This window comes from Hypanus sabinus, chromosome 26 (genome assembly GCF_030144855.1).
Source record: "Hypanus sabinus isolate sHypSab1 chromosome 26, sHypSab1.hap1, whole genome shotgun sequence".
Lineage (NCBI taxonomy): Eukaryota > Metazoa > Chordata > Chondrichthyes > Myliobatiformes > Dasyatidae > Hypanus > Hypanus sabinus.
The window spans coordinates 2,848,640-2,863,135 of NC_082731.1; the positions used below are offsets into that span (position 1 = coordinate 2,848,640).

A 14,496-nucleotide genomic window follows, 5' to 3' on the forward strand; every position below is an offset into this window, starting at 1 on the left:
CCTGTGGGCTAGTTAATATTGTAACCCTTTCGGCTAGATAATATTGTCGACCCTGTGGGCTAGTTTATATTGTCGACCCTGTGGGCTAGTTAATATTGACAACCCTGTGGGCTAGTTAATATTGTAACACTGTCGGCTGGTTAATATTGTCGACCCTGTGGGCTAGTTAACATTGTAACCCTGTGGGCTAGTTAATATTGTGGACTCTGTGGGCTAGTTAATATTGTAATCCTGTGGGCTAGTTAACATTGTAACCCTGTGGGCTAGTTAATATTGTAGACCCTGTGGGCTACTTAACATTGTAACCCTGTGGGCTAGTTAATATTGTAATCCTGTGGGCTAGTTAATATTGTCGACCCTGTGGGCTAGTTAATATTGTAATCCTGTGGGCTAGTTAATATTGTAACCCTGTGGGCTAGTTAATATTGTCGACCCTTTGGGCTAGTTAACATTGTAACCCTGTGGGCTAGTTAATATTGTAATCCTGTGGGCTAGTTAATATTGTAGACCCTGTGGGCTAGTTAATATTGTAACCCTGTGGGCTAGTTAATATTGTCGACCCTGTGGGCTAGTTAATATTGTAGACCCTGTGGGCTAGTTAATATTGTAACCCTGTCGGCTAGTTAATATTGTCGACCCTGTGGGCTAGTTAACATTGTACCCCTGTGGGCTAGTTAATATTGTAATCCTGTGGGCTAGTTAATATTGTAGACCCTGTGGGCTAGTTAATATTGTAACCCTGTGGGCTAGTTAATATTGTCGACCCTGTGGGCTAGTTAATATTGTAACACTGTCGGCTAGTTAATATTGTCGACCCTGTGGGTAGTTAATATTGTAATCCTGTGGGCTAGTTAATATTGTCCACCCTGTGGGCTAGTTAATATTGTAGACCCTGTGGGCTAGTTAATATTGTCGACCCTGTGGGCTAGTTAATATTGTAATCCTGTGGGCCGGTTAATATTGTAGACCCTGTGGGCTAGTTAATATTGTAACCCTTTCGGCTAGATAATATTGTCGACCCTGTGGGCTAGTTTATATTGTCGACCCTGTGGGCTAGTTAATATTGACAACCCTGTGGGCTAGTTAATATTGTAACACTGTCGGCTGGTTAATATTGTCAACCCTGTGGGCTAGTTAACATTATAACCCTGTGGGCTAGTTAATATTGTCGACTCTGTGGGCTAGTTAATATTGTAATCCTGTGGGCTAGTTAACATTGTAACCCTGTGGGCTAGTTAATATTGTCGACCCTGTGGGCTAGTTAATATTGTAGACCCTGTGGGCTAGTTAATATTGTAACCCTGTCGGCTAGTTAATATTGTAACCCTGTCGGCTAGTTAATATTGTCGACCCTGTGGGCTAGTTAACATTGTACCCCTGTGGGCTAGTTAACATTGTACCCCTGTGGGCTAGTTAATATTGTAATCCTGTGGGCTAGTTAATATTGTAGACCCTGTGGGCTAGTTAATATTGTAACCCTGTGGGCTAGTTAATATTGTCGACCCTGTGGGCTAGTTAATATTGTAACACTGTGGGCTAGTTAATATTGTCGACCCTGTGGGCTAGTTAATATTGTAATCCTGTGGGCTAGTTAATATTGTCCACCCTGTGGGCTAGTTAATATTGTAGACCCTGTGGGCTAGTTAATATTGTAACCCTGTGGGCTAGTTAATATTGTCGACCCTGTGGGCTACTTAATATTGTAGACCCTGTGGGCTAGTTAATATTGTAGACCCTGTGGGCTAGTTAATATTGTAATCCTGTGGGCCGGTTAATATTGTAGACCCTGTGGGCTAGTTAATATTGTAACCCTTTCGGCTAGATAATATTGTCGACCCTGTGGGCTAGTTTATATTGTCGACCCTGTGGGCTAGTTAATATTGACAACCCTGTGGGCTAGTTAATATTGTAACACTGTCGGCTGGTTAATATTGTCGACCCTGTGGGCTAGTTAACATTATAACCCTGTGGGCTAGTTAATATTGTCGACTCTGTGGGCTAGTTAATATTGTAATCCTGTGGGCTAGTTAACGTTGTAACCCTGTGGGCTAGTTAATATTGTAGACCCTGTGGGCTACTTAACATTGTAACCCTGTGGGCTGGTTAATATTGTAGGCCCTGTGGGCTAGTTAATATTGTAATCCTGTGGGCTAGTTAATATTGTCGACCCTGTGGGCTAGTTAATATTGTAATCCTGTGGGCTAGTTAATATTGTAACCCTGTGGGCTAGTTAATATTGTCGACCCTGTGGGCTAGTTAACATTGTAACCCTGTGGGCTAGTTAATATTGTCGACCCTGTGGGCTAGTTAACATTGTAACCCTGTGGGCTAGTTAATATTGTAATCCTGTGGGCTAGTTAATATTGTAGACCCTGTGGGCTAGTTAATATTGTAACCCTGTGGGCTAGTTAATATTGTCGACCCTGTGGGCTAGTTAATATTGTAACCCTGTCGGCTAGTTAATATTGTCGACCCTGTGGGATAGTTAATATTGTAACCCTGTCGGCTAGTTAATATTGTCGACCCTGTGGGCTAGTTTATATTGTAACACTGTCGGCTGATTAATATAGACTCCATGTGCCTAGAGATCACCCAAGACGTAGGTACCACAGTAGACTAGCAGTTAGCAGAATGCTATTATAGTTTGAGGCATCGTAGTTTACTGTTATATTTCAATGTCACAAGACCATAAGATATAAGAGCAAAATTAGGCCATTATTTGCTGGGATTCAGAAGAATGAGGGGTGACCTAATTGAAGCCTGTTAAATGGTTTGACAGAGTGGATTTGGAGAGAATGTTTCCTGTGGTGGGAAGATCTAAGGACAGAGGACATAATCTCAGAATAGAGGGGCTTCCTCTTAGAATGGAGATGAGGAGAGATTTCTTTAGCCAGAGAAGTGAATCTGTGGAATTCTTTGCCACAGGCAGCTGTGGAGGCCAAGTCTTTACGTTTACTTAAGACAGAGGTTGATAGATTCTTGATTGTCAGGGCATGAAGGGATACGGGGAGAAAGCAGTAGATTGGGGCTGAGAGGAAAATTGGATTAGCCATGATGAAATGGTGGAGCAGACTCCAATAGGTCGATAATCGCCTCCAGTGTCTTTCCAACTACTGAGGTCAGACTAACTGGCCTATAGTTTCCTTTCCTCTACCGTTCTCCCTTCTTGAAGAGTGGTGTGACATTTGCTCCCACAGTCCAAAGCTGTATGGGGAAGAAAGTTAATTGGCCATTATACATCATCCTGGGGGTTGAATCAGGGGCTGCTAATGGGGTAGACGGCTAATTGCTCATTATACGTTGCCCTGTGGTTCAATCAGGGGCTGCCAATGGGGGCTAATTGCTCATTATACATCATCCTGGGGGTTGAATCAGGGGCTGCCAATGGGGTAGGAGGCTAATTGCTCATTATTCGTCATCCTGGGGGTTCAATCTGGGGCTGCTAATGGGGGCTATTTGCTCATTATGCATCATCCTGGGGGTTGAATCAGGGGCTGCCAATGGGGTAGGAGGCTAATTGCTCATTATACATCATCGGGGGGGGGGGGGGTTGAATCAGGGGCTGCTAATGGGATAGATGGTTAATTGCTCATTATACATTGCCCTGTGGTTCAATCAGGGGCTGCCAATGGGGTAGGAGGCTAATTGCTCATTATACGTCATCCTGGGGGTTGAATTCAGGATTCAGGGGCTGCTAATGGGATAGACGGTTAATTGCTCATTATACATGTCCTGGGGGTTGAATCAGGGGCTGCCAATGGGGTAGGAGGCTAATTACTCATTATACGTCATCCTGGGGGTTGAATCAGTGTGGTGCAACTCGAGGGGCTGAAAGGACCTGCACCGTAGTATCTCTAATAATAATAATAATAATAATAATAAATTGAGCAATGTAGATTTTATAAGATTCTTTTTATCCCCCCACAGTTTTAGTAAAGAGCTGAACTGGTTACTAATTAATGCACCTGTACCCTCGATGATCCAAGATGGTCCACAGTAAGTATACGTCATCCTTTTTTTTAACTTAAATATACACTGTTAATTTGTCTAAATTTAGTTTAGCATACATTGTGGGTTTAAGCCACTTTCCAGTTTGAAGTTCAAAATAAATCATTCTCGTTTAAAGTTCTTACCAAAGTACATATTTGTCGCTGCATACTTGAGCTTTGTTTTCTGGAACGAATTTACAGAAAAATAGAAAGATATTATAACGTTCATGACAACTATAAATAAGACTGACGAACACCAAAATGCAAAAAATTGTGCAAATAATATTTAAAAATAAATAAATAGTACTGAACTGTAAAGTTGGGTGCCATGGTAGCATTGCGGTTAGAGCAACTCTTATTGCAGATCGGGAAATCGGAGTTCAGAGTACAATTCTGACGTCATCTATAAGCAGACTGTGAGCTTTCTCCAGGTGCTCGAGTTTCCTCCCATGGTCCAAAGAAGTAGGTTAATTGGACATTGTGCATCATGCCATGATTAGACTAGGGGTTGCTGGGCAACATGGCTCAAAGGGCCTGTAGTGACTTGTGCTGTGTGTTTATGAGGTGTACTAGGGCAATGAGTCACATTAGAGGGGGGCGTGGTAAAAGCAAAGGAAATAAATGATGTATCACACTACTACTCTGTAGCAGCCATTATCTATTCTCTTTCCGATTTGTACTTTATGCTGTGCGTTTATTACGTGTATTATGGTAATTGGTCACATTAGAGGGGATGTGGTAGAAGCAAAGGGAATAAGTTACGTATCACACTGTGACAACTGGTAAGTTACAGGATGTCGTGTGCACTAACGACACCGTGTCTAACGTGGATGGAACAGTTTCTGTTGTTCGCAAGATGTCCCATGCGCCTAGTATCACATTGACATGGATCAGAATGGAGGCTGATTTAGCTCAGACAGCAGATACACCTTAGAGGAACAGTTGGAGGCTAGGAAGAAAAGGCAGAACAGCTTCGAAGAGATCAGGAGCAGTTACGAAGAGATCAGGAACAACAGCTTCGAAGAGATCAGAAGTAGTGCGTAATTCAATCGTGTATGCTTCTGAGAACACTGATTTACAGTACAATGACACTCGTGTTTCAGATGATAAAGGTCTAAAGTGCCGTGCTAGAAATCATAAGGACATGAAAGGAAATGATAAGCACACAGTGAAGCAACAGCAACACATTGCATCTCTGCCTAAAAGAGAGATTCCAATCTTCAATGGTGATCCACGGCAGTATCACTCATTTATGAGTAGCATTGAAGGCAAGGCTGAAGGTTGTGATGCTTGTCATCTATTTCCTTGAACAGTCCCGTGTAGAGCTTGTCAGAAGTTTCCAGTGTGCCAGCCACGAGCAAGGATACCTAAAGGCCCATTTTGATGATGAGCTCAAAACTGTGTGTCCTGCATGGAAAAGCCTCCTTTTTGGCCACATGTCAAATCAGAGGACGTGAAACCTCTTCAATACTACAGGCTTTTTCTGAGAAGTTATTGCAATTCCATGGGAGAAGTGCAGGGCCATGCATAAGTTGAACATGCCTGCTAATCTGAAGATTGTCGTAAATAAATTGCCTGATGAGCTTTGGGAAGAATGGTGATGGGAGGTATATGAACTGCAAGAAAGGCACACCCGTGAGGTTACTTTCACAGACATTGTTGATTTGATTGAATGGTGAGTGAAGATTGCTGCACGCCGTGTTCGGGGAAGTATACAATGCGACAGCAAAGGTGTGAACAAAACTGGGTCAAAAGTTCATTCTCAAGCTAAAGGGAGCAGCTTTGCTACTACAGTGGCTACCATGGAAAGTGAAACTGATGAAAAGGGAAGTTTGGAACAAAGCAAACACAGCAGCACCTTGGTATCTAATGGCCTTACGGAGGTTGGTGATTACGATTGTAATTGCAGTTCAGGTGAAGTCAAGAGAGTAACAAGCCAGTGGTTATTTGTGCTTTCCTAGATCAAGGAAGCACAGAGAACCTCATGAACAAGCTCTTGTGCCATGGTCAAGAGAAGGTCGTGAGTAGATACTTCATTTCAGGATTGAGAGAGTCTGACTTGGATAGTGTGAACTATTGTGACCTGCCTAACATCCATACACAGGAAAGTATGCCTTGTCAAAGAGATCTTCGGGAATTGTCTCACCTGAAGCAAATTTATTTGCCAGAAATTGAACTGACAGGAATGAACATGGCACTTGATTGGCAGTGTTAATGATGCATCCTATGCAATCAGAACAATGCTGGGTTGGACTGTTAATGAACCATTGGAAGGAGGTCATGATCATGGAAGAGACTACACTCAGCCAGGACTGGCAGTTAATGCGACTTCAGTTTTGTGCTTGGATGAGCTTTGGCAGCAGCAATTCATGACAGAATGCATACAGGAGAAACAACCTGGTTTGCCAGGAGAAGAACACAATCCAGGACAGCCTGCTTACCAAAAGAGGACATGTTGAGATTTCATGTCTCCTGTGTCCTAGCAGCATGGAGTTGTAACTATTCTGGTATAATAATTAGGGAGCTGGAACATAGGAGCTTTGCATTCTGTGCTGTGCATTTATCATGTGTATTATGGTAGCTAGTATTGGAGTATAAAAGTTGCATTATTTGCTGTGTAACCAAAACTATGTAGTCAGCTTGCTATGCATGTATCCAAAATGGAGTATGAAGGTTGCATTGTTTGCTGTGTGGCCAAGGCTGTGTGGTCAACTTGCTGTGCATGTATCCAGGATGAAATCCTAGGAATGTAAAAGACAATGGTGTGTTAGAGGAAGCTAAGAGATGTAAATTATGTAATCTGAGTTTGCTATTTGCTATGCATGTACCCAATTTAGCAGGAGAATGAAATATTAAGAATGTAGAAGACAATGGTGTGTTAATGAGAGGTAGCTAAGAGATGTAGATTAGAACATGATTGTACGTGTGAAACTGGACCAGGAGATTGCTATAAAAAATGCTGTGTCCAAAGATCGGTGGGCAATCAGCGACTAGCTCAATGACCGTCTCAGCTTTGATTTGCAAATTAAAGTTTAACCCTTCTTAAAGAATCTTCTGCATCTCTTGGTCATTTCTGGGGCACGAGAAACCACGATACTAGTCACATTAGACGGGGTGTGGTGGAAGCAGAGGGAATAAGTTACATATTCTTGCTTATTTCATGGCAGCTTGTTGCTTTGGAGCGATGGAGGTCGTATCTTTTGCTGACCACTGAGACAAAGCTCAGTAATGCTGAATTGTATGCTGCTAACTGCCAGTGAAGGATTGAATAAAGAGTTTGACTTTTGCAGCATCATTGGGGCTATGGGCGTGTCACACTGGTGTCGCAGACTGGCGGCAATTGTTTTGTTTTAATTTTTGATCAATCTTTTGCCGCTACAGGACCTATTCTGTGCTCTATCTCAATAAATAAATACATAAAGTCCTTGGAAGTGAGTTTATAAGTTGTGGAAGCTGTCCATGCTGGATCAGCAGCTGGTAGTTATAGAATACTAACGGTTTCTGAAGCTGGTGGTGTGGGGCCTAAGGCTCCTGTACCTCCTGCCCTGTGGTAGTAGCAAGATGGATGGTGGGGGCCGTTGATGCTGTTTTCATGGGGTAGTGCTTCTTGTAGTGAGCTCAGAGGTGGGGAGGGGTTTTCCTGTGACGGTCTGGGATGCATCCATCACTTTTTGTGGGATTCTTCTTTCCTATTTCCATACCCAGGCCATACTTGCCACTCTATAGAAGTTTGTTAAAGTTTTAGATCACATGCCAAATCTCCACAAACCTCTAAGGAAGTAGAGGTGATATCTTGCCTTCTTTGTGGTGCACTTAGGAGCTGTTCCCAGGACAGATTCTCTGGTATAATTAACGGTAATGAATTTAAAGTTACCGTTCCACTGACATGTACCCTTTTTTTTAGCTGTGGGCTGCAATACCAGTGAATACCACAGTGTCAGGGCTCTTCACCGTACTTTGTCTGTTGGTGGGCTGGTGGAAACTGCTGTATAAGTGCTGAGTTTCCCCAATTGTTTCTATATTCATATCCCAAACAAACTAACAAAACCACCATGACCAACCTTCTGTCTCATTGCTTTTCTTTGTCTAGCATGCCCCTTGTGTTCACCAAAATACCATCCAGGCCATGCTCTCTTCTCGCTATTGCCATCAGCACACACACCACCAGGTTCAGGAACAGTTATTACCCCTCAACCACCAGGAAGGAGGTACAGGAGCTGCAGGACCCACATCACCAGGTTCAGGAACAGTTATTACCCCTCAACCATCAGGCTCCTGAACCAGAGGGGACAAATTCACTCAAATTCACTCACTCCATCACTGAGTTATTCCCACAAACTATGGACTCAGTTTCAAGGACTGTTCATCTCATATTCTCGTTGTTTATTATTTATTTATCACTTGTATTTCCTTTTTTTCTTTTGTACTTGCACAGATTGCACACTTGTGTGCTAGTTGCTTGACCGTCCTTTGAGTGCAGTCTCTCACTGATTCCATGACAGTTCTTGTATTTACAGACAGACATACGTTATTGATCCCAAGGGAAATTCATTTATTGTGAATGCCCGGAAGAAAATGCATCTCAGGCGCAAAATGCACAAATGCATTGTGTCACATTTGTACTTTGATTATAAATTGACTTTGTGTGGTCCTTAAATGCAAAGGCATTTTGAATCATACATACAGGCCTATCGAGTCTGCACTAAGAGCCTAGCGTCCATTTACGCTGATCCTGCATTGATCCTATTTCCTTCTCCCCCCACATTCTGCCAGTTTACAGTGACAGCCTTGTTGGAATGCAGGAGGAAATTGGTGCACCCGGTGGAAACTCACTGTCACAGGGAAGATATGCAAATGTCATACAGGGAGCTCCAGGAGTCAATGTCAAACCTGGCTCTCTGCAGTTTTGGGATTGTACAAACTGTGCCACAATCAACTATTTCCAAATATTCAAAACTTTCACATGCCTTCCTCTAGTCCATTTGGGTAAAATTACAAAACAAAGAGCTCGGGGAATAGAGTAAAGGATACATTTGCTACCTGGATTCCCTGTTTCAGCTCCATCTCTCCTTGCCATGGTTGACCCTGCATTTTTCAGCTCCTGACGCAGCGACGGTTTATTCTATTCCAGGTGCGGCCTGGTTGCTCTCTGGATGGCTGGACATTTGCTGAATGCACCTCGACCTGTGAGACTGGAGGACATTGTGAACTGTGCCATAGAGAAGAACTACACTGCTCAGGGAGAGATGTTCTCAGGTACGGTCCAAAGCAGCTTCTCTACCTCCATTACTGGTTCCCATCACTTCTGTGATTAGTTCCCACTGATTCTGTGTTTAGTTCAGTGATTAATTCCCAATGGTTCTGTTATTAGTTCTATGAGTGGTTCCCATTGGTTCTGTGATTAGTTCATTGATTGGTTATCATCGGTTCTGTGATTGGGTCCCATTGGTTCCTTGATTAGTTCCCATCAGTTCCGTGATTGGTTTCCATCCTTTCTACTTTACAGATTAATCTGGCTTTGTGTTGTAGAGCACAGAAACAGGCCCTTTGGCCCATTAAGACTATACTGACCAAGAGGTATCCATTCTATGTATCAGCACAGGAACAAACTGCCTGGCCCACAGTGTCAGTGCTTACCATGATGCCAAATTATACTAATCCCAGCAAGCTGCACCCCTCTGTTCCCTTCCTGTCTAAATGCCTCTTAAACATTGCTGTTTTGTGTGCTTCTAGCCTCCCCTGCCAGGCAGTTAACGCCTTCTTTGTAAGTCTCTTTTAAACATTCCCCCTCTCTGCCTGAAGCTATGTCCTCTAGTATTTGGCATTTACTATCCTGTGGCTTTTGCTGTTGTATAAACTTCAATCAAGTCTCGGCCCAGCCTCTGATACTTTCTGGAACACAATCCAAGTTTGTCTAACCACTCATTATAGCTACATTCTCCAGTCCAGGCAACCATTTTGGCTGAGACCCTTCACTGAGACTAAAACGTCAACTGTTTATTCCCCTCCAGGTTGCTGAGTTCCTCCAGAATTTTGTGTGTGTTGCTCAAGATTTCCAGCATTTACAGAATCTGTTATGTTTGTAACCAGCTGCAAGATGACTGACAACTTTTATCCTGAGTGCCCTCACTTGCTGTAAGCCTTTGTTACAATTCTATCTGCCTGGGTTGTAAATTTCAGGGAGCTATGAACTTCCACCCCAAGATCCCTCAGTACATCACTCGGTCCCTGTACACACTCCCTCTGTCCCTAAAGGTCCCACCTTTTATTGTTTCATTGTGCAGCAGGGAATGGCTCTAACAGCCCTTTGTGCCACTCTGCCCATCGTCCTACTGATTTTAACCTGTCTAGTCGTGGGACAATTTAGACAGTTATGGTGAATCTCTAGACTGTGGGAGGAAACCCACACTTTCCACAGTGTCCGTACAGATAACCTCGGGATTAGTCTCTGACATCCCCAGGCTGTAATAATGTCATACTGACTGTTACGCTACCATACTCTCCACCTGTGTTTGACAACCAGAAATACAACACTCCACAATGAAATGCTGTCATTTTTCTGCACAGGTTAAGTCTAATGTGGACCACAATCTCTGGCAGCTCACCCTGCCCTTTCAGAATGTCCTATGCCTCTTCAGAGATGTTCTTGATCCTGACAAAGTGAAGGCAACACACCATTCTAGAGTCTGTCCTCTCAGAAATGCCTCTGAATATGGAGTTAGATAGCATTACCACTCACCAAGATTTGGACCTTCAAAATATTAGGTAATGATAGGTATCTAGAAAATTATAAGGCTAGCAGGAAGGAGTTTAAGAATGAAATTAGGAGAGCCAGAAGGGGCTATAAAAAGGCCTTGGTGAGCAGGATTAAGGAAAACCCCAAGGCATTCTACAAGGATGTGAAGAGCAAGAGGATAAGATCTGAGAGAATAGGACCTACCAAGTGTGACAATGGAAAAGTGTGCAGGGAACCAGAGGAGATAGCTGAGGTACTTAATGAATACTTTGCTTCAGTATTCACAATGGAAAAGGACCTTGGCCATTGTAGGGATGACTTGCAGTGGACTGAAAAGCTTGAGCATGTAGATATTAAGAAAGAGGATGTGCTGGAGCTTTTGGAAAGCATCAAGTTGGATAAGTAACCAGGACCGAATGAGATGTACCCTAGGCTACTGTGGGAGGCAAGGGAGGAGATTGCTGAGCCTCTGGCGATGATCTTTGCATCATCAATGGGGATGGGAGAGGTTCCGGAGAATTGGAGGGTTGCAGATGTTGTTTCTTTATTCAAGAAAGGGAGTAGAGATAGCCCAGGAAATTATAGACCAGTGAATCTTACTTCAGTGGTTGGTAAGTTGATGGAGAAGATCCTGAGAGGCAGGATTTATGAATATTTGGAGAGGTATAATATGATTAGGAATAGTCAGCATGGCTTAGTCAAGGGCAGGTCCTGCCTTACGAGCCTGATTGTATTTTTTGAGGATGTGACTAAACACATTGATGAAGGTAGAGCAATAGATGTAGTGTATATGGATTTCAGCAAGGCATTTGACAAGGTACCCTATGCAAGGCTTATTGAGAAAGTAAGGAGGCATGGGATCCAAGGGGACACTGCTTTGTGGATCCAGAACTGGCTTGCCCACAGAAGGCAAAGAGTGGTTGTAGACGGGTCATATTCTGCATGGAGGTCGGTAACTAGTGGTGTGCCTCAGGGATCTGTTCTAGGAGCCCTTCTGTTCGTGATTTTTATAAATGACCTGGATAAGGAAGTGGAGGGATGGGTTAGTAAATTTGCACAAAAGTTGGGTGTGTTGTGGATAGTTTGGAGGGGTGTCAGATGTTACAGCGGGACATTGATAGGATGCAAAACTGGGCTGAGAGTTCAACCCAGATGATTGTGAGGTGGTTCATTTTGGTAGGTAAAATATGATGGCAGAATATAATATTAATGGCAAAACTCTCGGCAGTGTGGAGGATCAGAGGGATCTTGGGGTCTGAGTCCATAGGACACTCAAAGCAGCTGTGTAGGTTGACTCTGTGATAAGAAAGCATACGGTGCATTGGCATTCATCAATCGTGGGATTGAGTTCAAGAGCTGAGAGGTAATCTTACTGCTATATAGGACAGTGGTCAGACCCCATTTGGAGTACTATGCTCAGTTCTAGTCATCTCTCTACAGGAAGGATGTGGAAACTATAGAAATGGTGCAGAGACGATTTACAAGGATGTTGCCTGTATTGGGGAGCATGCCTTCTGAAAACAGGTTGAGTGAACATCGGCCTTTTCTCTTTGGAGCGATGGAGAATGAGTGGTGATCTGGTAGAGGTGTATAAGATGATGAGAGGCACTGATCGTGTGGATAGTCGGAGGCTTTTTTCCAGTGCTGAAATGACTAACGGAAGAGTGCACTGTTTTAAGGTGCTTGGAGATGTCAGAGGTAAGTTTTTTACTCAGAGAGTGGTGAGTGCTTGGAATTGGCTGCCGGCGACGGTGCTGGAGGCGGATACGATAGGGTCTTTTAAAAGAGTCCTGGATAGGCACATGGAGCTTAGAAAAATAGAGGGCTATGGGTAACCCTAGGTAATTACTAAGGTAAGGACATGGTCGGCACAGTTTTGTGGACCGAAGGGCCTGTATTGTGCTGTAGGTTTTCTATGTTTCTGTGTCGAATGGCCTAATTCTGCTCTTCTGTCTTATGGATATTCCTGCTTTATGTACCTGCCCCTCCTAGTGGCCACCTCTCCTCTGTGTGACCCCCTCTGCCCCTTGAATGTCTCAAGAGCTCAATAACTCGCCTTGTCTTACCTCACTCTTTTCAGAGCTTGATAGAAGTATAGAAAATACACTTTATGCCTTCTTAACCTCAGCGTCAATCTGCGCAGCAGCTTTGAGTGTCCTATGGACTCAGACCCCAAGATCCCTCTGATCCTCCACACTGCCGAGAGTTTTGCCATTAATGTTATATTCTGCCATCATATTTGACCTATCATAATGAACCTCTTCACACTTACTGGGTTGAACTCCATCTGCCTCTTCTCAGCCCAGTTTTGCATCCTATCAATGTCCCACTGTAACCTCTGACAGCCCTCCACACTATCCACAACACCTCCAACCTTTGTGTCATCAGCAAACTTACTAACCCATCCGTCCACTTCCTCATCCAGGTCATTTATAAAAATCACGAAGAGTAAGGATTCGAGAACAGATCCCTGAGGCACCACACTGGTGACTGACCTCCATGCAGAATATGACCCTTCTACAACTATTCTTTGCCTTCTGCGGGCAAGCAATGTCCCCTTGGATCCCATGCCTCCTTACTTTCTCAATAAGCCTTGCATGGGGTACCTTATCAAATGCCTTGCCAAAATCCATATACGCTATATCTACTGCTCTTCCTTCATCAATGTGTTTAGTCACATTCCTCAAAAAATTCAAACAGGCTCATAAGGCACGACCTGCCCTTGACAAAGCCATGCTGATGATTCCTAATCATATTATATCTCTTTAAATGTTCATAATTCCTGCCTCTCAGGATCTTCTCCATCAACTTACCAACCACTGAAGTAAGATTCACTGGTCTATAATTTCCTGGGCTATCTCTACTCCCTTTCTTGAATAAGGGAACAACATCTGCAACCCTCCAATCCTCTGGAACTTCTCCCGTCCCATTGATGATACAAAGATCATCGCCAGAGGCTCAGCAATCTCCTTCCTCGCCTCCCACAGTAGCCTGGGGTACAAGTCATCCGGTCCTAGATAACTCACCTCGTCTCACCTCACTGTTCTTTTCAGAGCTTGATAACTCACCTTGTCTAGCACTTTTAGCTGCTCCTGACGCTCGGTGGACTGGAGGGAACAGTGCACTGTTAAAGTGACATTGTATTGATCAGGTGTTACCCACAGACATCCCACCTCTCCCGGAAGTTCTGGGAGTCTCCTGCATATTGATAGTGGCTCCCTGATGTCTGCAAATTATATACTATATCCTGGAAATCGGTTTTTTGAGAGGGAGAGGGAGACGGAGAGGGTGAGGAAGGGGAAGAGTGAGAGCGAGAGGGAGCATCCTGATAGGTTTATTTAGCACAAAGAGAGACCAATCAGTTTTCTCTGTGGGTGGGCTTTACAGTCAACCTCTCTCTCTCTCTCTTTCATTGTCCATCAGTTCAGTTTAGTGTCCTGCAGCACCATGGCAGAGTGTTCCAAAAAAAGAAAATATAAAATGTACTTCACCCCAGACTACACTAAAGCGTATCCTGCCTAATAGGGGTCAAAAATAATGACAGTGTTGCTCGCTGCACTGTTTGCAACAGTGACTTTTCTATTGCCCATGGTGGGTTAAATGACTGTAACAGACATGTTGAGGTGTTTAACAGGTGTCATTCGTTCATTAGCATAGCTAACGTTATTTAAACTACTGGCTAGCTGCTAAGGAGCTACTCTATTGATGGCCTACGTGATGAGGCCAAACTCCCTGTAGACTTGCTTAAAGTTGTAATAGAATTAAAAAAGT

General features: G+C 43.6%; 1 protein-coding gene across 2 annotated transcripts in view; it reads left to right on the plus strand.

The window, feature by feature from the left end:
• The window catches only part of actmap (actin maturation protease), a 42,515-nt gene that overhangs the window by 13,437 nt on the left and 14,582 nt on the right, over window positions 1–14,496 (plus strand). For both annotated transcript variants that reach the window (XM_059951373.1, XM_059951374.1), the window contains 2 exons: window positions 3,928–3,996; window positions 9,121–9,245. In XM_059951373.1, coding sequence (XP_059807356.1) covers window positions 3,928–3,996; window positions 9,121–9,245 — 194 coding nt within the window. The remainder of the gene's footprint in view (window positions 1–3,927; window positions 3,997–9,120; window positions 9,246–14,496) is intronic.